Here is a 21,890-nt window from a genome sequence, read left to right on the forward strand (position 1 = left end):
ATTTGATTAGGTCTCATTCATTTATTTTTGTTTTTATTTCTGTGGCCTTGGGAGACTGACCTAAGAAAACATTGGTACAATTTATGTCAGAGAGTGCTTTGCCTATGATCTCTTCTAAGAATTTTATGGTATCATGTCTTCTATTTAGGCCATTTAGAGTTTATTTTGTGTATCAGTGTATTCTAACTTTAGCAGCTGATATTTTGCCTTCGTTAATGTGGGGCAGATCCCTTCTCTAGGAGAAATAAGTGCCAAATGAGTAAAAAATATCACATATCGTATCAATTTATTAATATGTATATTTTCTAGAAAAAACAGTAAAGCATAAAATCATTAAAATATTTATAAAATCCAAAACTACAAACTTATCTTCACCACAGGTCTTTTTTGGTCAAAAAGTTATGCTAATTAAATCAGCACTTATCAGAATTTGGGCTCTAGAGCTGGTCCTATGTGTTATTAATAGTTATTACAGTTAAAATCGTACCAAAGTTTAATAATTTGAGAAAATTTGGGGTGAAACAAAATTATATGATATTCCTTTATTATAGGGTTTCTCAAAGATCTATTATTATAGGGTTTCTTTTAATTCTTAAAAATTATGCCAACATGCTTTATGGATCTTCAAGTTTGGAAGACAGCTGATATGGATTTATTAACATCATTTATCTCTTTTATGAAACAACTAAGGGATTAGTGGTTTGAGGAACACACTTTGGGAAATGCTGACTCAAAATTCTAATGTAGGCTCCTTCTGCTAGAGAAATTTCACTGTTGACAACTTGTATTGAAAGCACTGCAATGTGAAACTTCCTGGAATGATGGTTCTCAGGGCTAGCTGACCGTTAGAATCATCTGGGAACTTTAAACATGCGGAAGTCAAGACCCCATTCTAGGCAAGATAAGTCAGGGTTTCTGAGGGTAACTTTCCCATCAAGAAGATAGAAATAATACTACCAACCTCACAGGATTGTCATGAAACATAAATGAGATCATATGTGTAAAATGCCTACTCTAGTGCCCAAAATGAAAATTGTCTTTGAGAAAAAAAAAAGTTTCTTTCTAGGGATAATGTAGAATCTCAGTTTAAAAATGTAGAAGATATTATGAAAACAGAAAATCACTATTAAAAAAAAAAAAGAAAATCACTATTTGGCTGGCACTGTTTTGCATCCTTGAATGCAAAAACTAAAGGGTAAATGTATGAGAAACAGGATGTTTGCCTCGTCTCGAAGCATTTCCTCACAACATACTTATTCATTACAAAGGGAAAATAATGACTTCAACAGTGGAAGAATCTGCGGACCCCATCTTGACTAAGCGAAGAATGGTTGCCTCACCAGTAATGAGGCATGTCAGCATGACCTACCCCTGATCTCGTGCATTGAGATGAGCATGTCAGCACTTCTGTGGTACTGTTGCTAAAAAATACGTCTCCGGGGTTTCCTTACTAGGAAACATCGGACAAACCCAAATCAAAGGACATTTTACTAAACAACTGGCAGCACTCTTCAGAAGTGTCGAGGTCATGAAAGAAAAAGAAAGACACACTAAGGAACTGTCCCCAATCAGACGAGAGTAAGGAACTATGACAAACAAATACAGGCGTGAGCCTGAACTGGATCAAGGACCAGTCCTTAGGACATTAGTGGGATATCAGTGGGACACTGGTGAAAATCCAATGAGTTCTATAGATTCTGCATTTTCCAAATGCTACTACCTGGTTTCGACAATTGTGCTGCAGTTATATAAGATGGTAACTTTCGGAGATGAGGGGTGATGGGTAGATGGAATGTGGTACTATTTTGCCACTTTTTTTGTAAGTCTGAAAATTTTTCAAAATGAAAAGCTTAAAAAATTTGATGTTTATTTCTTTCCTACTTGGACACCACAGAGAAAACAGAATCAGTATTTTTTTCCTTAGGTATTATCGGGAAAATATGTCTCTGTGCTGTACAGTATATATTGAGTATCGTGAAAAAGAGGCCCAAGGTGAACATTGTAACCAGTCTTTCATATGATTGTAATCAATGTGTTCTCTAAATAAATGTGGCTGGAGGATTTGGTAACAGAGGAAAAGGCAAAGAGATCCAGGAAAGTAGAGGGTAGGAGAGAGGAGATGGTGGGAAGAAACTGGGAGCTGCTGGAGATGGGTTTTGGAAAGAGTTCTTGAATAAGGGTGCAGAAGGCAGACAGACAGTTGTGAGAATAGGAAATAGCCATGAAGGATATTAAGGAGGGCAGAGAAGGGACAGAAGCACTGAAAGATATTTTCCTGGCATCATACATGTATGCTCTCCTTGATATTCGCTTGTGAGTCTATAGCAGAGATTTTGATTTTTTCTAATTTTTTTTCTTTGAATATTAATCTATGCTGAGACTTATCCTTGCAAGGCCTGTGTTATTGTGCTGTTACACTGACACAGAGTCCAGACCACGTGTCTGGTCTGTGAGACAGACAGCTTCACCATTTACCTGGGAGCCCTTTAAGGAGAAAAGTGGCTTGACCCTGCAAACTCAAGCCACTGAAGGACCCTGCTGTGCAGTTCTCTCTTGCTGGGGATGAGAACGGGCTGCTGTCAGTAGCCTTGAGAAGACTTGCTGGCACAGGGTGGACGAAGAGCCGTGTGGGGTCTCTTCTGGGTTGTCTTCACTGGCAATGTCCATTTGTTTCTTCCCAATCACTTCCAAGACCGGAAGCCAGAAATGAATCTGAAAAGACACAAAGTTGGATGAATGAGCATTAGAATAATTTCAGTTGCCACTGACATGAACTTTTCAAAAGACTTTGAAAATGGCCAGAAAAGCTTATTCTTAAGAATTGTTTTGGTCTTTCATTGTCTATGAAATATTTCCCGATTCTGTAAGTTGTAGATGGCTGATGGCAACAATACAAATGATTCTTGTCCATAGGCATGCAAATGAATTTCACCCAGTAGAATACAACTCATTCTCCCATCCACCCTGTTGGAACAAGTCAGTTTTACATCTATTAAGCAAATTAATTTTGGTCTTCTCAGTGGTTTATATATATGTGTGTGATTTAAGTTGTTCTTTGAATTGGTTGGAATTTCTTATTGTTCCCTTTTTAATTAATAAGTTGAATAAAGTCTTTGATGAGTGTTCATTTTATATGAGTGTGAAAGTCATTATGTTATCATATATATGTATAAATATACATATATCATATAAATATCATCATATATTTTTTAAAAACTTTAATGTTTATTTATGTGGCTGCACCAGGTCTTAGTTGCAACATATAAGATCTAGGTCCCTGACTAGGAATCGAACTCAGGTCCCCTGCATTGGAAGCTTGGAGTCTTAGCCACTGGACTACAAGGACAGTCCCTAGGTCTTTTAATGCTGGACAATGAGCAAATTTTTTGAAGTTTACCAAGTTGTAGCAGATACTTCCCTTCTGTTCTTTATTTACTCTGGTAAAATAACTCTCTCTGGGCAGTGTCCTTTAGCAGCAATTAGAGGAGGCATTCCCAGTAGCTTCTCTACGATAAGACTGAAAAACTCACTTGGAATCAGCGTTTTGAAGGATTATTCTTCTAGAATCTTCTGGACTTAGCCAATGTGTGTCTGTTTCCCATCCTCACCCCCTCCCCCCCAGGGTCTCCCCATCTGTCGCTGGGGATATAAGCCTTAACATAAACTTGAAAGAGTGCTTAGAAATTCCATTTGCCCTTGAAGCTCAAAATTTCCCTAGTTACAGGTCACACCCCCATTTCAGCTTTACCTTTGTAAAGTACAGACTCAGTTTCCCTTTTACTTCTCCCACTGGCTGCTTTGCTCTTTTCTTCAGTATCTTCGTGTGGAGGTACTGCATGCGCTCCCTCTGCACGCTTGGGTAGAAGGCTGCTGACACCAGGATTTTAAGTTGCATCAGGACGGAGGACAACAGTCCTAGCGTCACTAGTATCACAAGAATGATGCTGAGAGGGATCCAGGTCTTAGACAAAAGGAGCTTCGGTGTAGGGATGCAGGTCGGTTCAAACAGAGATATATTAAAGGAAGAATCATGGATGATGTCTTGAGTCCCTTGTTCCTAAAATGAAAGAATAAAATCATCAAGATCCATGCCATTTTCATACCTTGCCCTAGTCTTTCTCTATACTGCTCTGGAGCAGGTAGCATTTATCTTAAAACACGCAGGGAGCTTTGGTGGAAGGAGCTATTCCAACTCTTTTTATGTGCAACGACTGGAGTAAAGAAGGGGGTAGTTTTAGTTGTAGATACCGCAGTGTTTTCCAAAGTGGGTTTGGGGAAATATAGATTTCCTTGAGAGAAGGATATCAGGTAAGTTTGTTTGCTCTGTCTCTTCTTTAGAGAAATGATGCCCACGAGACTGTTGAAGGGTCTGAGAAGAAAGCAGAGAAATTTGTTTTGCTTCAGCAAATCCTTCTCCTAATAATGTTTGAAAGGATTTTACAATTATTTATTTTATTTTTGGCTGCTCTGGGTTTCTAGTGCTGCACACTGGCTTTCTCTAGTTGTGGCAAATGGGGGCTGCTCTCTAGCTGCGATGCCTGGGCGTCTCATTGTGGTGGCTTCTCTTGAGCACGGGCTTTGGGGCACTGAGGTCTCAGTGGTTGTGGCACACACATGGGCTAAATTGCTCTGCAGCATGTGGTGTCTCCCAGACCAGGGATCAAACCCATGTCCCCTGCACTGGCAGGCAGATTCGTAACCACTGGACCACCAGGGAAAAGAAAAAAGTGAAAGTCACTCAGTCATGTCCGACTCTTTGCGTCCCTTGGACTGTGTAGCCTGCCAGGCTCCTCTGTCCATGGAATTCTCCAGGCCAGAATACTGGAGGGGGTAGCTGTTCCCTTCTCCAGGGGATCTTACCAAACCGGGGATCAAACCCAGGTCTCCTGCACTGCAGGCAGATTCTTAACCATCTGAGCCACCAAGGAAGCCCAGACTACCAGGGAAGTCCTCTTCTAATAATTTTGACTGCATAACCCACGTATGGAATACCTGTTTCTATACTTCAGAGGATGTGGGATTCATGAAAGATGGTTTTAGCTCAACTGGAGGAGATTTTTTGTAGCAAAGCCCATCAAGACCCAGTCATAGTCTCTGCATCTTGACAAACACCCCGTCAGCAGACCACAAGGTCATAAAGATATAGAGGCATTAAATTATGTTCTCAGTCACCCTTCTAGAGCTTGAAGTGGCGGGGATGGGGTGGAATTATTCTTGATGCAAGGGTACTAAAAAGAGTATATTTACTGAAAGTGGCTCTAAAATCCTATTTATAGAGGTCTCAAAATAGGACAATTTCTCATCTCTCTTGGATGCTAGAAGGGGTGCATTCTTTCCTGTTTGAAGGCAACAGAAAAAACCAGCTGCCCTCATCAAACTGACCCAGAGGGCAGATGACATTGGGCTACCCAGACAAGCCACCAGCAGGAGACGTGTGTGCTGATTCAGCTCTTACTTTTCCCTGACCTGAGAAAGTCACATCATCTCTCAGTGGATCTGTTTTCCAATTTGGTAAAACAGGAATTAATGGACCAGATCCTGCCCACAAATAAACTACTCTTAGTGTAAATTAAGCACCTTGGGGATGGAGCATTAACCTTATAGACTGGAATACTTAGTAAGTTATTATTACCCCAGTGCCCCAGAGCCCTGGGGCCCAAAAGCTGGAAATGACTTCTGAAAAGAACCTAACCACACGCAGAGAACACCGTGCACCTTGGATTCACCCCAATACCAGTGAAAAATCTGGAAACCCCAATCCTGGGACTTTAACACAAATGTCAAATCCAATCTGCAATTTCCCCAGCGCTGTAGCTAGGCAGGAGAAAGCCTTGTTGCCTCTCCTTTTCTCTTATTAAAAAAAGACAGTTTGCCTGTGATTAAATAGAGAGTTTTCGGTCCCCAGAGCAAAGGCATGTGCTCTTTTTAATACCGTTGAAGAAACAAACACATCGATTGAGTCAGTGATGAGAAATCCTGCAATAAGAAAGCAGCGGGTGTCCAGTCTGGAAAGGAGTTATTTAGTTTAGGAAATCTAACCAGGGATTTTGCAGTTGAGAGTCAGGGTTGAGTCAACACTTTTGTAAGGGCTTGATAGAGGGCAGTGTGGAAGACAAACTCTCAAAATACAGAGCGATGTATTAAATGGTATCCCAGTGTTTTAAAATGTGTTTGCCTCTCCCAAGTAAACAATTTGCCAGAACAGCATTGAGTAACAAATGAAAAGATTCGCTCAGGTAGCAGACAGTCCTGAAAAGTTAATGCAGACTGGTTCTGGGCACACAGTAGGTGCTCAATAAGTAGCAACCTAGTAGCTATTTTTTTCTTACAGTGCCCAGCCATCCAGCCAGATCTAGTCACGTCGCCTCCCATCTTTCTTCTTTATTTAAAATCATTTGAAAGTGGGGGGAAACTTGAGCCAGTGTTTCTCCTGTTGCTTGACTGCTTTGCAAATCTGCCCCAACAGAGGGACCGGGAATCTCCAAGGTCATCCAGGAATAAGAGAGGCACTGCCGGCCACGTGGAAGCCGGCCGCTGGGGGCACGGTCTCCCGGGCTCTTCAGCAGAGAGTCTGAGAGGAGCCAGAACAGCAGTCTCGAACTCGCTTCTATCTCAGCGCCCACCGCCCTGCTGTCCTTGAGTGTCCGAGGTGGCCTCCCCGCGCCAGATCGTAAGCTGCTCGACGTCAGCCCTCACGCTTGAGACATCTTTGCATCCCCAGGACCCCCACAACAACACCGAAAAATGTATTTGTCAGGACAGTGTCACTGGGAAGTTTCTGGGCCTTTTTCGAAAGGCAGAGATCGCTTCCCTCTTCCACCCCCATCTCCCCACCCCGCCCCCGTTTAAAACAGTGAGAATTCACAAACCAGGCCTGGGTTTTGGCTGAGAGAGAAACAGATGAGAGAGGAGCAAAAAGAGAAAGAAAGAGAGGAACTGGTTAAACAAAGGACCTATGGGAGGGGGTGGGCTGTGGGGGAGGGAAGGGAGGGGTCCTTTTACCAGCTGCCCCCCAGATCCAGCCGGCCTGAAAAATCTTGTTTGGCTTCCATCTGAGACACTGCTTCCATTATCCACTCTGCTCCAGATATCTTGAGCAACAGGGGGTTCTTGTAATTAACTGAAGTCTTCAGGGGAAGGGAATGCTCAGAGTAATCAGCTCGGGGAAGCAGCCCAGGAGTGGGAGGGACAGGGGCCAGACAGCACCTGCTGACCAGGAGAAAAGGGAGGGAGAGGGAGAGTGTGGACACCGCAGGAGGAAGTGGGGTTTCAGAGGAGGGTTTCCAGGTCCCCTTCTGCCCTTCCCCTCAGAGATTTCCCCCGGCAGAGGCACAACCTACTGTAGCTCCATAAAGAGGAAAGTCCGACACATGGAAACAGCGGATGGTGTTTTCACCACCCCAGGCTAGTACACACCACCCAGCATGCATGACTTTCCTACACACACGCATGTGCAAACACATACAGCTTCGCACATTGTGTGCACACGTACACTAGACACACAAGTGCACATCCCACCTAGCTCAGCTCCACAGTGACTGGGTTTAAAAACAAGTAAGACAAGTATCTGTCAGGCTGCAGATCCTCTGAAATGTCCAGAATGGGCTCAGTCGTGTTTGACTCCGTGTGACCCCATGGACTGTAGCCCTCCATGCTCCTCTGTCCATGGCAAATATTCCAACCAAGCATACTGGAGCCCGTTGCCATTTCCTACCTTAGGGAACCTTCCCACCCCAGGGATTGAACCCAAGTCTCTTGCATCTCCTGCATTGGTAGGTGGATTCTTAACCACTGCATGTGGGAAATGGCGAGGCCGGCCCCTGGGAAGCCCCCTGAAATGTCCACGTAATCATAAACTGCCACAGGGAAAAAATGGAAAAAAGGAAAGATGGGATGAGCAAAAACCATGGTCCTCTCTGTTGGGACGAGGCTGCCCCAGAAAACTAATGCAGTGATCAAAGATGTTCAGAACATTATCATATAAGACTGGGGTTTCAACTCAGTTTAACCAATTTGTTTGGGGCTCTTCCTACATACCAGGCTCTGTGCCAGGCACTGGGGATCCAGGAGGGAAATATAATGCTGCCCTTCCTTGGGACGTTCACAATCTTTTGCAAACAGCTAGGATACCAGGTGAGACGGGCCCATGAGCACCTACCTGTCTGTGCAGTTTCAAGTGCACCTCGAGCCCTGGCAAGCTTTGGAAATGTTTGCTCATGGAGCAAATGAGCCAGTATAGCAGATAATCTATGGCTGCAAACAGCAACCAGATATAGAGGTGGGTAAGGACCGGGAAGAAAAAGAGCCCCAGGTTCCTCCTGTCTTTAGGAGTCAGCCAGAAAGACGGGACGAGGACATACTTCTTCCTTTCCTGCTTATTCAGCGGGAGGACACAGGGCCTCTGTTCACACCTCTCCCTTTCGTCCAGCTGCACAAATTGTCTGGTGAGGTAGATGTTCTCAAACTTCCAGCCGCGAGGGGCCAAGAATCGCTTCATGAAGAGGCCGGTGCCAAGCAGCATCAGCAGCAGCCCCGTGAGGGCAAGGACCTGCCGCCCCAGGGAGCACAGCACCTCCGTCGCCGTCACCATCTGGTACAAGACCCCCAGGGCTCTGTCCGTGGTGTCGTTGAGCTGAGCCTCCAGGGCTTGGCTGGAACTGAAAAGCGAGACCTCCAGGGTCTGGTTCCAAGACACAAGGTCATCGAATAGACTCAGGTGAGTGACAAGGCCATACAACCACCGAATGGCTTTGATATATTTTTTCAAAAGTGGGAAATGGATGGAAAAGCTCTTTGCCCTCAGGTTGCAAGTCATACTGTCCAGGAGCCCTTTAAAGTTGTGAAAGATATTTTCCACGTGTCCAAAGATGACCACCCCGGTGCCGGCAGCGATCAAAGCGTTCCTGCCTTCACGCAGGCCGCACGAGAGGAAGAACAGCAGAAGGAAGCACCGTGCGTGCTTGGAGCAGCACAGTAGAACACACGTGGCCATCCAGGAGGTGATGAAGACGATGAGTGAGGACAGAAACCAGCAGAAGGCCCCAGAGAGGAGGCCCACGGAAACGAAAGCGACAAAACAGCAAACGCCCACGTGTTGGGTAAAGGCCATCCATCCAGGGCTTCTTGGAGACACATACGTCTCCCAGAGGCTTAAGAAGATGTTGGTGCCTGAGGTCCAGACTCCCATGCTTCCTGTGTCCCTGGAAATGAAGAAAAACCAGGGTCAAATGCTGCTTTTAAATGTCCTCTCTCACTTTGCAAAGGGCATGGTGATAGATTGATTGCAAGAAGAATGGCCATAATTTTTTACCCTTCTCAGTCTCCACACTGTTATCGAACTTAAATTGGGTCCACTCGCCTGAAGGCAGTAAAGCTAACCTACTGGCACCAGATTGTGGGGAAGGGAAGTGCAGAGTTTATCCCAAGGCCCCCAGTGTGGGGCCAAGCAGGAGAATTGGCAGCTTGTGTTTAAAAGACCCAAACTTGATATAAATGAGCTTATTTATGAAACAGAAATAGACTCACAGACACAGAAGACAAACATGGTTACCAAATGGGATCATGGGTTGAGGGGTGAAGGAGAGATAAATTAATAGTTTATGACTAATATATACACACGTCTTGTGTAAAATAGATAAAAAATTCAAACCTATCATATAGCACCATTAACTGTATTCAATGTCTTTGTAATAACCTAGGGAAAAGAATCTTAAACAGAATATATATCTCTGTGTGTGTGTGTGTATGTACATATATATATATGTATATATATATATACATATATATGTGCATTTTCAGTTGTGTCTGACTCTTTGTGGCCCCAAGGACCCTATCGTGCCAGGCTCCTCTGTCCATATGATTTCCCAGGCAAGAATACTGGAGTGGGCTGCCATTAAGTTATGTATATACATACATATATATATATATATATATATATATATATAAAACTTAACTTGTATATATATAACTTAATCACTTTGCTAGATACCTGAAACTAACACAACATTATAAATTAACTGTCAGTCAGTCAGTTGGAGAAGACTCTTGAGAGCCCCTTGGACTGCAAGGAGATCCAACCAGTCCATCCTAAAGGAGATCAGTCCTGGGTGTTCATTGGAAGGACTGATGCTGAAGGTGAAACTCCAGTACTTTGGCCACCTGATGCGAAGAGCTGTCTCATTTGAAAGGACCCTGATGCTGGGAAAGATTGAAGGTGGGAGGAGAAGGGGGCAACAGAGGGTGAGATGGTTGGATGGCATCACCTACTCAATGGACATGGGTTTGGGTGGACTCCAGGAGTTGGTGATGGACAGGGAGGCCTGGCGTGCTGCAGTCCATGGGGTCGAAAAGAGTCAGACACGACTGAGTGACTGAACTGTCAGTCGCTCAGTCATGTCTGACGCTTTGCTGAACCTCAATAAAAAACATGGTTATAAGAAAAAGAAGGCCACAACTCCCCAATGGCTTTTGGGGAAGGGCTGTTAAAGTCAAGATGGGGGAGAGGCTTGCAGGTGGCTGATCAGCTCATGTAGCTCTTGATTGCCCGGTGGTGTGACATTCTGGGAATTAGCATCATCAACCTGGTTCCAACGAGTCTGAGGTCCACCTGCTGTGGTCAGCCTGCAGTTAACTTCTTTCACCTGATGGAGATTTTAATGTCTGCAAAACAGCTCAAGGATATGGTGCTGAATATTATCTATAGCCTGTGAGGAGGAACTAAAGGGCCCTGACTTTGTTTTATGGCTAAACTCATTATTTTGTTTTGCTTGACTGTTTTCCTTTGTTTCTATAGTTTCTCACTTTTCTGATTAAATTTGCTCTTTGGACTTGGAGAGGGCCTAGAAGGGTGAAGCTCTTATACAAACAAGTGTTGGGGCACACGGGGTTGGTTCCTGGGAAGGGCCTGCAGAATACTGCTCAGTTTCAACACCTCCTTGCAAGGTGACTTTACTGCTTCTCCCATCAAGAGGTAAGAGAAATAGAATCCAGTGGTGGAGTTTATTGCTCTAGCCCTTGAATTCTGGATGGCCTTGTGACACCACTGGCCAGGAGAATGTGGCAGCAGTGACAGTGTGTCTCTTCCGAGTTTATGATTCCCTCCTGCCTCTCTCTTGGAACCCTGCTAAGAACTTGTTAACAAGTCCAAATGTATTAGCTTCTATAACTGCTGAAGCAAATTTCCACAGCTAGTGACTTATGAAAGTGTGGAAGTGTCAGTCGCTCAGTCATGTCTGATTCTTTGTGACCCCATGGGCTATAGCCGCCAGGCTCCTCTGTCCGTGGAATTCTCCAGGCAAGAATACTGGAATGGGTGGGTTGCCATTCCCTTCTCCAGGGGATCCTCCCAACCCAGGGATTGAACCTGGGTCTCCTGCATTGCAGGCAGATTCTTCACTGAGCCACCAGGGAAGCCCTTGCTGACAAGTCCAGGTGTATTTGCCTCTATAACTACTATAGCAAATTTCGATAGACTTAATGGATTATAGCAACACATTTATTCTCATACAGTTCTAAATGTCAGAAGTCTAAAACTGGTCCAGAGGGCTGGAGTGTCCAGGAGAAAATCCATTCCCTTGCCTTTTTTTAGCTTATAATGCTGCCTATATTCCTTGGCTTGTGGACTCTCCTCCATCTCAGAGAGAGCAATGCTTCATCTTCTTTTCTCTCTGACCTCTGCTTCTGTCCTTATATCTTCTCTCAGGACTCTGATCCTCTTGCCTCCCTCTTGTAAGGACCCATGTGATTATACTGGGGCCACCCAGATAATCCAGGATGGCCCCTCCATCTCAAGATTGTTACTCAAGCACACATGTAGACTCTCTTTTGCCACGAAAGATAACATAGCCACAGGTTCTGGGCATTAAGACACGGACATCTTTGGCTGGGGCTCGGGGAGGGGAGGGTCACTCTGCCTGTTATACAGGGTGGACTGCTGAAGGACAAGAGGCAGATGACCAGTCTATTCCATCAACTCAGCCAATAGCCAGTCCACTGCCTGAATGTGAAGCAGGGTACTACATGTCACATACCACACATCACATATCACATAGCCAGTCCTCAGCCACCAGCTGATCACAGATACCTGAACACTAATAAGAAATGCTTGTTTATGCTCAGCCCTCGAATTCTGCGCGGCTTCGTTAGGCAGTGGTTGTTTACTGATAAGAGCAGCGGGACTGTGCCGTGGGTCTTATTAATTGAAACCAAACTTAGGTTGATGGACAGGCTGCAGTTTCCACGAACTGCATGAAGTAAGACCACTTTCAGATAATCATCTGTTTTCTTGTGCTCTAATTTTACAAAAAAGAAGGCAAACCAAAGGCATCCAAATTCAAACGTGGCGTTGGACTGAGACCGATGTAATCAGCTCTGTGACACTGTGCCTTCCCTCACTAGCTCTTATCCTCCAAGTGCAGTTCTCTCCTGAGAATCTTATAAGGAAAACAAGAATAATTTGTCACTGAGTTAATCATCTTTTCTTTTTTCCCAAATCTGGTATAACTAAAATGAAGGTGCTAAGGGGTTGCTACTGCCCTGACAGTCATGCAGATTTAGGTCCATGATGCACTCAGAGAGCCTTGGGTTCACTTGGAACAGTATAAAATAAATTTGAGCTCTCTAGATTGACATGAAAATATCTAATGAGCATTATACTGTACGTATGGAATTTTAATGAAGGCATTGATCAATTATTAAACCCTCTCAAATAAATCCCTTCTCACATCAAATATTGTGGGGCTGGATTTATGGAGTAACTTAATATCGTTCCAGCCAGTGAATTACACTCGTGATGTGAGAGAAGTGTCAGGGCATTGGCTGGAGGGCATGAACTGAGCAACCTGAAATGAGGAAATGGCTTTCTGGGTTCAGGCAGAATGAGGTTAATGTAGGGCAGAAATGAGATGGGGAAATAGGCAGGTTAGGAACAAACCTGTGGAAATTTCTCCAGCAATAATATAGAGGGCTTGCAGCCCTTGGCACATAATCTGAATGGGAAAGTTCAGCACAGAGAAGAGAAATGGGCAGACATCATGTTGAAGAAGGGGCATTACCGTGTGGGACTGGCCTTGGGGGAGATTCAAGATCCTCCCCACGAGGGTGTTCTACCTCCATCTGGAGGAAAGGGGATGGGAGTAAATGGTCATTAGGAGGGTAACCAGCAAAAGAACAGAGTCATTTTTTCCCCTAAGCTTGCTTCAGAACTGGAACTAAGCTCCTTTCAGAACTGGAGGTTGGTTTGGAGGCTGGCAGTGAACTTTCCCATTCAGATTACATGCCAAGAGCTGCAAGCCCTTTATATTATTGCTGGAGAAATTTCCACAGGTTTGTTCCTAACCTGCCTTCCCCATCTCATTTCTGCCCTACACTAACCCCATTCTGCCTGAACCCAAAAAGAAAGTCATTTCCTCATTTCAGGTTGCTCAGTTAATGCCAGTTTGGAGGCTGGAGGGACTGATGCTGAAGCTGAAACTCCAATACTTTGGACAACTGATGCGAAGAACCGACTCATTTCAAAAGACCCTGATGCTGGGAAAGATTAAAGGCAGGAGGAGAAAGGGACGCTAGAGGATGAGATGGTTGGATGGCATCCCTGACTCGATGGACATGGGTCTGAGTAAACTCTGGGAGCTGGTGATGGACAGGAGGCCTGGCGTGCTGCAGTCCACGGGGTCACAAAGAGTCAGGCATGACTGAATGACTAACACACACACTTTGAGTGCTCCCATGTACCGACTCCACACCCACGCCTCTCTGACCCTCAGAAATCATGTATGGCCCCTGTGCTCCTGAACCGTCCCCAGCCTTGCCCGGGTGAGTCAGCCCTGCTTCACTGCTGGGTAGGAGGACTTGATCAGCCAGCAGTGAGCAGGTGGGGAGTTCACACAATGCCCAGCCCCAGTGCCGCTGGGAGGTGCCGCCTCTCCTCCTAGGCGTGGCCCCATTGCCTTCTTTGTTAGGGCTTTGGATTTGACCTCAAACCATTATGTGAGTAATTGGTGCACTAATGGGTATTAATTGCCTTTTGTGTCCTAGGGGCACTTTACAAATAGCCTCTCTCTGCATCCTCTCTGAAGCCTCTGGAGACAGATGTTCTTTGCATTTCACATAATGGACGCTGAGGCCCAAAGTGCTTGCTGAAACGTGTCAGCGGCCACACACAGCAGGTGGCACAAGGGGATTCAGGCCAGATCTCCCGATCCCGCTGCACCATGCCCAGATTCCACAGCTCTGGGCTCTGTTGTGTGACAGGGTGCTCAGTTCACTCTATCTGCTGGAAACTCATCACACTTCCTGTCAGTGACTCTTTAAGACACTGTATATCACAAACCCATTTCTAACTGCTTTTTTTTTTGCATCAAAATAGTTGACCCTGTGGGTCAGACAATAAAGAATCCGCCTGCAATGCAGGTGACCTGGGTTCGATCCCTGGGTTGGAAAGATCCCCTGGAGGATAGCAAAGCAACCCACTCAGTATTCTTGCCTGGAGAATCCCCACGGATGGAGGAGCCTGGCAGGCTGCAGCCCATGGGGTGTCAAAGAGTCGGACACGACTGAGCGATTAAACACAGCACAGCACAGTTGTCCCTGTAAGCATGTTTCTCAAATCAGCAGATTTTTCTCTACAGCAAATCACAAATCCCAGCTGTTTTATGTTTTCTAATATCCTTTATGAGGTACCATGTTGCTTGCTTCCTAAAAAATTAATAATGCATATTTTAGATTTGTTTTCCCCTTCTCTTGCCTTTATCTTTGTACAGTGTGTTCTTAATGAAGAGATTTCTCTGCAAGTGAGAAACAGATTTATGGATCCATTTAAATTTTAACATTTGCCAATAAAATCTAATAACAATTATATAAGATATATGCCTGCAATTTTGTCTTGTAAGAGGCACATGTTTTCTTAACAAGCAACAGATCTAATATTATTCCCATTTGTTTTGGGGTTGAAAACAGCATGTCACGAAAAGACACCAAAACTTTCTGCAGCAAGAGACCATATACCTTCCCTCCCATTTTATACTAATATCTCAAGCCACAGGGGAGAGTTTTGCACCACTAGCCCAGGACTGGTCTTCCACTCTGCCCTTCCCATCACTGTTGAATGTGGCCTTGATTTCTTCACCAATCTCTCTGCCTCCTTTTCCCTACTTGAATAGAAGACATGCCTGAGCTCCTTCCTGGTGAGGTTTATGGAGGGGAGCTTTCACAAGCAGGTTAAGACGCCCTGGAGATAAGGTACCAAGTAAATGCAATCCGTTCCTTCTTGTTTCTTTGCTGCCACAGAGAATTGAACCTCTGTTCTTAGAAGCTCTTTAGGCAAGGCTTGAATGCCCTAAGGATGGGAGGCTCAGAGGCAGGAGCTGGACTGCTCCGCCTTCCCAGCACTGACATTTGACGTGGTGCCTTTATTAATAGATGTCCGTTGATTTCTATCCTCTGGTCCTGCAGAGGTGCAGTCATTCTCTTCATCTTTCTTCCAGTGGCCCCAATCATTTCTTTGTAGAAAAAAAAAAACCAAAAAACAGGGAATCAGGATTTGGACAAGCCGGTTGCTTATTTTTTCTCAAAGACTTTTTCAGGCAGATACCAGATTTTTAAAATTTTATTTTTAGAGCTGAAAGAAATCTTATAGGTCAGAGTTTCTTAAACTTGAGTGTGTTATCGCTGGGGGAGTCTTGTCAAAATGCAGGTTTTGATCCAAACGTCTAAATGGCACCTGAGAGTCCACTTTCCTAACAAGTCTTGTGTGGTGCTGATGCTGCTGGCTGGGGGCCAGACATTGGGTTGCAGTCTCTAGAATTCAGCAGTGTCTGACAGCACCTTGAGTGGTGATGGAGACATTCCGTATCCGAGCTGTCTGGCGAGGTCAGCACTGGCCCTTGGTGACGACTGAGCACTTGACCTAGAACTGGTGGAACTGAGAAGTTGCATTCCTAACTTTAGTTTTAATTCATTTAAATTTAAATAGTCTCACGTGGCTGGTGTCTGTGTCCTGAACAACACAGCTCTAGATGACTAACACCTGGCCAGCTGGTTTCCAGAGATGAGCAAATGAAAATCCAGAGAGGCTGCTGGACTTGCCAAGGCCCTTCCAACACTCCAGGCAGAGGTGGGAGGCAGACCCCAGTTTCCTGCTACAGGGTGACACATTTCCCATCCCATCAACATCTCGTCTCTGACTCTTCATGAAGCCCATTTTAAAATCCCTACCAGAGTTCCTAAGCAACAGAGTATCACATTTCCCACATACCAAATTTGCCTTCAGCTATTACTAAATAAAAAATTAGAAAAGAGGAACAAGCAAAATAGTAATAATAATAGATAATATTAATAGCGATCAGGTTGTTACCGAGAGTCTGGCCACTGTTACGGCATCTGAAATACATTATTCCCAATCTTCACCACAGCTCTGTATGATTATATTGATACAGTTTAGATGAGACAACTCAGGCTCAGAGAGGCTGAATAACTTGCCCAAAGTCATATAGTGAATAAGCAGAAGAAACAGAATTCTATCTCATGTTTAAGTGGTACTGAGGATTCAGGATAGGCAAGCTTCTCAGATTCTATTTCACATGATCCTCAAAGAGTAGTTTCTAAGTCTGGTTGAACTATATTCCCAAAACGCCAATCACACGCATCATGAAATGCATATTCAACAACACGGGTATATGCTCTCCTTGCCTTGTCATCTACATTGGATGTCCTCAGCACAGACTAGCTGAATCCTCTAGAACTGACAGTGAATTTCCATCTGGGGGTCAGGCCCATCCTGGTCTGAGGTCCAGGCTGCAAGGCACTTGTCCTCCCAGGGCCAGGGGATGAGACCTGCATTCGGTGTTGGTCCCCGCCTTCTCTGTTGGGCTGGAGGTCAGGGTCGGGGTGGTCCCTGAGTTAGGACGTTAGGGCAGCGTGGGCAGCACTGAGGTTTTCAAATGCCTGCAGGTGTCAGACGGGCACCATAAAGAGTGAAGGAAGGAGACAGAGACTTCTTGGAGGGCAGGGGTGTGGGGCGTGGGTCTTGGGGGGCTATGAAGCCCACGCCCCAGTTGAAGTTGCCAGAGCAGCAGCTCCCTCCGACCCCCCCAGCAGGTTTTCTTCAAGGCTGTACACAGACCCCGCATGGCCAGATATTCTGATTTTTTTCAAGAGAAGCCAGAAATATCATTTTCTTTGGGTAACATCTCCTGAGTTTTTCTTTTCTCTTTTAAGTTAGCTCACTTTATTTTTAAGCAGTCTGACAATGCTTTTGGACACTGGTCATCCATTTGTAGTCCTTGGCCTTTGGGGAATCCACACCTGACTTCCTCTTCCTCTCTCTGCTCTGCCTTCCTCCTCATCTTATCCTGCTTGCTCTCCCGTCATCTGAATTGCCTTTCTCTCTTTTTATCCCCTGAGACATTTTTAAAAATCACGCTGTAGGCCAGATTCCAGTCTCATGCATAAAGGTTTTTCTTTACGCCTTGGGAATATTTATTTCTGCCCAAAGATCTCCAGCTCTATTTTATTCCCTTCCCTTGTGCTGCTGGATTGAGCACCCCTTCTCCCCCATTGCTTCTTCAGCAGCACCTAAAAGTCTCCCCCGATCTCTTTAACCTGTGGTTGCCCTGTATCATGCCTCCATTAGCAGAAATGTTTATCGTCTGACTCGGTGTCAGTGTCTCCCCAGGACCATGTACCTGTTCTTTGCTTTTACCAACAGCAATATCCCAAGAATAAGGACCACTTTTCTACCTTTACCCCTAAACTCCAGTTTCACCACACCCTGGGGCCAAGAACCCACAGCTGGAGTCCACAGAAGACTATCACTGAGGACCCATCTCTCTTTCTCGGGATGAAAGTCATTTTTGTGTGGCTGGGTTGCTGTGCTTAGTCATCGCTCAGTCGGGTCCGACTCTTTGCGACCCTATGGACTGCAACCCACCAGGCTCCTCTGTCCACGGGGATTCTCCAGGCAAGAATACTGGAGTGGGTTACAATGCCCTCCTCCAGGGGATCTTCCCAACCCAGGGATTGAACCAGGTCTCCCGCATTACAGGCAGATTCTTTACTGTCTGAGCCACCATGTAGGAAGGAACAAGTTAAGAAGCAGGGGCAATGATGAGAAGCACTTGGTCCAAGCAGGGAGCCATGCAGAATGTGCGGTCTGTGTACGCAGGCTGAGCCCACACTTGTCTGCTTCCATGCAGAGCTGAACCGTTGCCATGGGAAACAGAAGCAGCCAGGCTCCTCCATCAACCTGCACACGCCAGCAACCACCAGCGGGGAGATGCATACACAGTGGATTCGATGGTCTTTCCCAGGGGTTATTAAATGTCAGGGGTCGCAGCAAAAGCCCTAGCATGCAGGGCATGGGCTCCCAGCTCCCAGCCCCTAGCCCCAGAGCTCTGTTTACCCACTTTGTTGGGGTGTCAGGGAGATGAACATTCCAGTGTTGTCCTGTGATTCTTTCGGGCCCAGATTAACTCACGAGGTGCAAAGTATGCATCCTTGCTTCAGATACGAGGCCCAATCAACAGCCCTGACAAAAACCATTAGTGCCTCTGAAGTGGCCCACCCCGGGGGTCTTCTGGGTGGAGGTGTATTAAATGCGCATACACGTCACCCGTGCCGCTCTGGGGCTGACAGACAGAAACGCACAGGCTCTCTGCTTTTGCGAGTGCAGGGGAAACCAACGCAGCCTTCTTAGGGGAAAGACCCAGAGGACGGGCACCTCAGCGTTTTCCTGTTTCTCCCCTCCTTCCCCGCGTGGGGAGCACTCACCTGGCCTGGCATCACAAGATCTCCAGTAAGGGAGACCAGCTCCCATGGCGCCTGCCCACCAGGCCCGCTGCCGATGCCTACCCACTTTCTCTGCTCCTCCAGCCCGTTCTGCTAATCCGCTGCGGAAACCTAGTCTGCCTCTCACTGACTTCAGGGCTTGGTGGGAATCTCATTCTAGAGGGAATCTGGAGAAAGGGCAGAGGAGGCATAGAAAAAGAGCGGGAGGCTGGGAGACAGCAGACCTGTGGCCTGGCCTGGTCCCCTGACCTCCCTGGGGGCCACAGAGGTGCCGCGGGCTGGCTGAGCTCAGTTCTAAGGGTCCTCCAGCCCACGGTCTCGGGAAGGAAGGCAAAAGAGAGCGGCTGAGCCCGCCCTCGGCGCTGGCATTCTGCAGCTGCCCAGGAGCCCCCAGAGGGGGACATGAGGAAAATGGAGCATTTCTTTTTTTCTTTTTTTTTTCAAACTCTTGCAAACTTCATAAATCGGTTGGGAACGCACTGTTCTCTGAGCCTGCCAAAATAGCTCGAGCAGCGCCGAGAGGTGGAGTGAGTTGCTCATCATTTTGTTTTCATCGCTCTTGCCTTGGGAAAACCAGTGAACGCCTTCCTCGCTGAAAGCAACCTTCACACAAGAAAGGAAAGATTAATGAAAGCTATCGGGGTAAACCCAGCAGCGTCTACAGGACAATTCAGTCCAGCTCGGAATTGTCTGTGAGGCCTGGCAGCCCTTTCGCAGCCAGTCCTGCTCCTCTCCCCAACCCGAGCCTTGGATAAGGGATCAATTCTTCAAAAGCCCGGGTGGCGCAAGTCCACGCGGCTGTTTGTTAAGAAGGTGCTCAAGCTGCTGTCCTCCCTGCAATGAGGGATTCAGATCCCTCAGACCATTGTTAACAAGAAGCTTTCTTTCTGCTATGTCTGTTCATGGGTAAACTGTCAGGGGTAGAAACAGGGGCTTCATATTTTCTCCGGTCTCATCTGTTTATTCCAATTTACTAATGCTTAATTTTTTTCTTAAAAAAAAAGCAATTTCAAAATCAAGATTATTCTGAAAGTTTACTTACAGGTTCCTCTCAGGTTCTTCTCTGAGCGCAGCAAGGCCCTTCCCAAGGGCTCTGAGTCTTGATATACAAGAGGGAAAAAGGAAGCGGAAGTAATGGGAGGGTCACATCGCCATGAATCAACCTTTTTGATTCTCCACAGAAGTGACTAAGTCATTTAATATTGACAAAGGGAGTAGCTGATGCAAAAAGACTACATATTTCTTTCTAATGTTTTCTTCGGAATAGATGTTGCAGAAATAAATTCTAGAAAATAATGAAATAGGATATTTTCAAACACCAGGGAGTGAGTTACAAAAACTTGAATGGTCTCTTGCCTTCTTCCTCTTCTTTCCTTACTCATACTCCCCACCTCCATCCCTACCCCAGAGAGGGGACCAAACATTCACCATCCCCACTCCCATCCACAGATGAAGAGGCAAGAAGAAGCCACCTCTGTTTTGATGACCCAAGACAGCTGTATCTATCTGTGTCATATGTCTCCATCTTGCTGGAACATCCCATCTTAGACATTTAGCTTCAATTCAAGAGGACCAGCTAGTGGGGTTGCAAGGAATTAGCAAAGCCCAAAACCCTTCCACAAAAGTGCTCTTCTCCTATTCACTAAAACCCACAATATACCTGCAAGAAATTTTACCTTAAAAACGCACACATTCCGGCCAAAATGCAAGCATTCCTGAGAAGCGTCAATGAAAAGGAAAATCTACAACAAGTAACTGTATAGCTGGGACATTGAAAACTCATGTCAAGCTCACTGAAGATACACAAACATCTGATGTTTGGGAAACACAGCTGTCCATCAATAAGCAATAAGGATTCAGCAAATTTTGTGAATTAACATTACAAAAAGCCAGTGCACCTCACTGGAGAGGGTTGGAGGGGAGTGAACACAGGAACAGGGAGCTGAGCTAGGAGGTAGGACAGTGTATTAGTCAGGGTTCTCCAGAAAAACAGAACCAATAGGCTGTATGTGTGGAAAGAGAAAGGTTTATTTTGAGGAACTGACTCACATGATCGTGGAGCTGGAACCTCTAAAATCAGCAGGGTGGGCCAGCAGACTGGAGACCCCAAGGAAGAGTGATGCTGCAGCCGGGGTCCAAGGGTGGGTTGCAGGCTGAATTCCCTCTTCCTTGGAGGACCTCAGTCTTTTCGCTTCTAAGATCTTCAACTGATTGGACAAGGCCCACCCACATCTGAGAGGATAATCTGCTTTACTTACAGTCTACTGACTTCATTGTCCATCTAGTCTTAAAAAACTTCTTCAGATTCATGTTTGACCCAGTATCTGGGTACTGTGGCCTAGCCAAACTGAAACAGAAAATGAATCATCACAACCAGATTGAGTAATAGTAAGGAAAGACAAAAACATAGGGCTTTGCTTGTTCACTTGTTTAGATTGTAAAAGGTGAATGGACCAAATTTGGTAGCTGGGGGAGAGGATAAAAAGGAATCAGTGATGATCAGAGCTTTCCACCTGAGCCAGGAAGAGCATGGAAGCTCTGGTTCCTAAGGAATGTGGCTGGAGAATCAAGGTCCCAGACAGATGACCAGATGGAAATATCCATCCTCTGAACAGGCAGGAATGTGGACCTGGGCATAGGAGGGGGACAGGAGGCAGAAAGCCAGAGCTGAGAGTTAGCCAGACATATGCTTGCAGGGTAGGTGGGCTTCTCAAGTGCCGCAGTGATGAAGAATTTGCCCACCAATGCAGGAGATGCAAGAGATGTGGGTTTGATCCCTGGGTTGGAAGGATCCCCTGGAGAAGGAAATGGCAACTCACTCCAGTAGTCTTGCCTGGGAAATCCCATGGACAAAGGAGCCTGGAGAGCTACAGTCCACGGGGTCACAAAAGTTGGACATGACTGAGCAACTGAGTGTGCGTGTCTGCACGCATGAGCGCACGTGCACACACACACACACACACACACACACACACACATGCTTGCAGGGTTGCATCCAAGCACATGGAAGCCGAGTGAGGATCTCTGTTTGCTGTGTGTTGGCTTACATGGTACCTCCCTTGTTCTCAAAGGGCCGGGGCTGCTGCTGTGTCATTAAGCTCATAGGA

General features: G+C 45.9%; 1 protein-coding gene across 1 annotated transcript; it reads right to left on the reverse strand.

The window, feature by feature from the left end:
- Positions 1-269: 269 nt before the first annotated feature.
- Positions 270-9,194, reverse strand: DCSTAMP (dendrocyte expressed seven transmembrane protein). Its single transcript, XM_020885934.2, has 3 exons — positions 8,159-9,194; positions 3,749-4,057; positions 270-2,712 (listed from the first exon to the last, which is right to left on the reverse strand). The coding sequence occupies exons 1-3, from the start codon at positions 9,185-9,187 to the stop codon at positions 2,518-2,520; spliced, it is 1,533 nt and encodes a 510-aa protein (XP_020741593.2). The 5' UTR covers positions 9,188-9,194; the 3' UTR covers positions 270-2,517.
- Positions 9,195-21,890: the final 12,696 nt, after the last annotated feature.

Source organism: Odocoileus virginianus, chromosome 15, assembly GCF_023699985.2.
Source record: "Odocoileus virginianus isolate 20LAN1187 ecotype Illinois chromosome 15, Ovbor_1.2, whole genome shotgun sequence".
Classification (NCBI taxonomy): domain Eukaryota; kingdom Metazoa; phylum Chordata; class Mammalia; order Artiodactyla; family Cervidae; genus Odocoileus; species Odocoileus virginianus.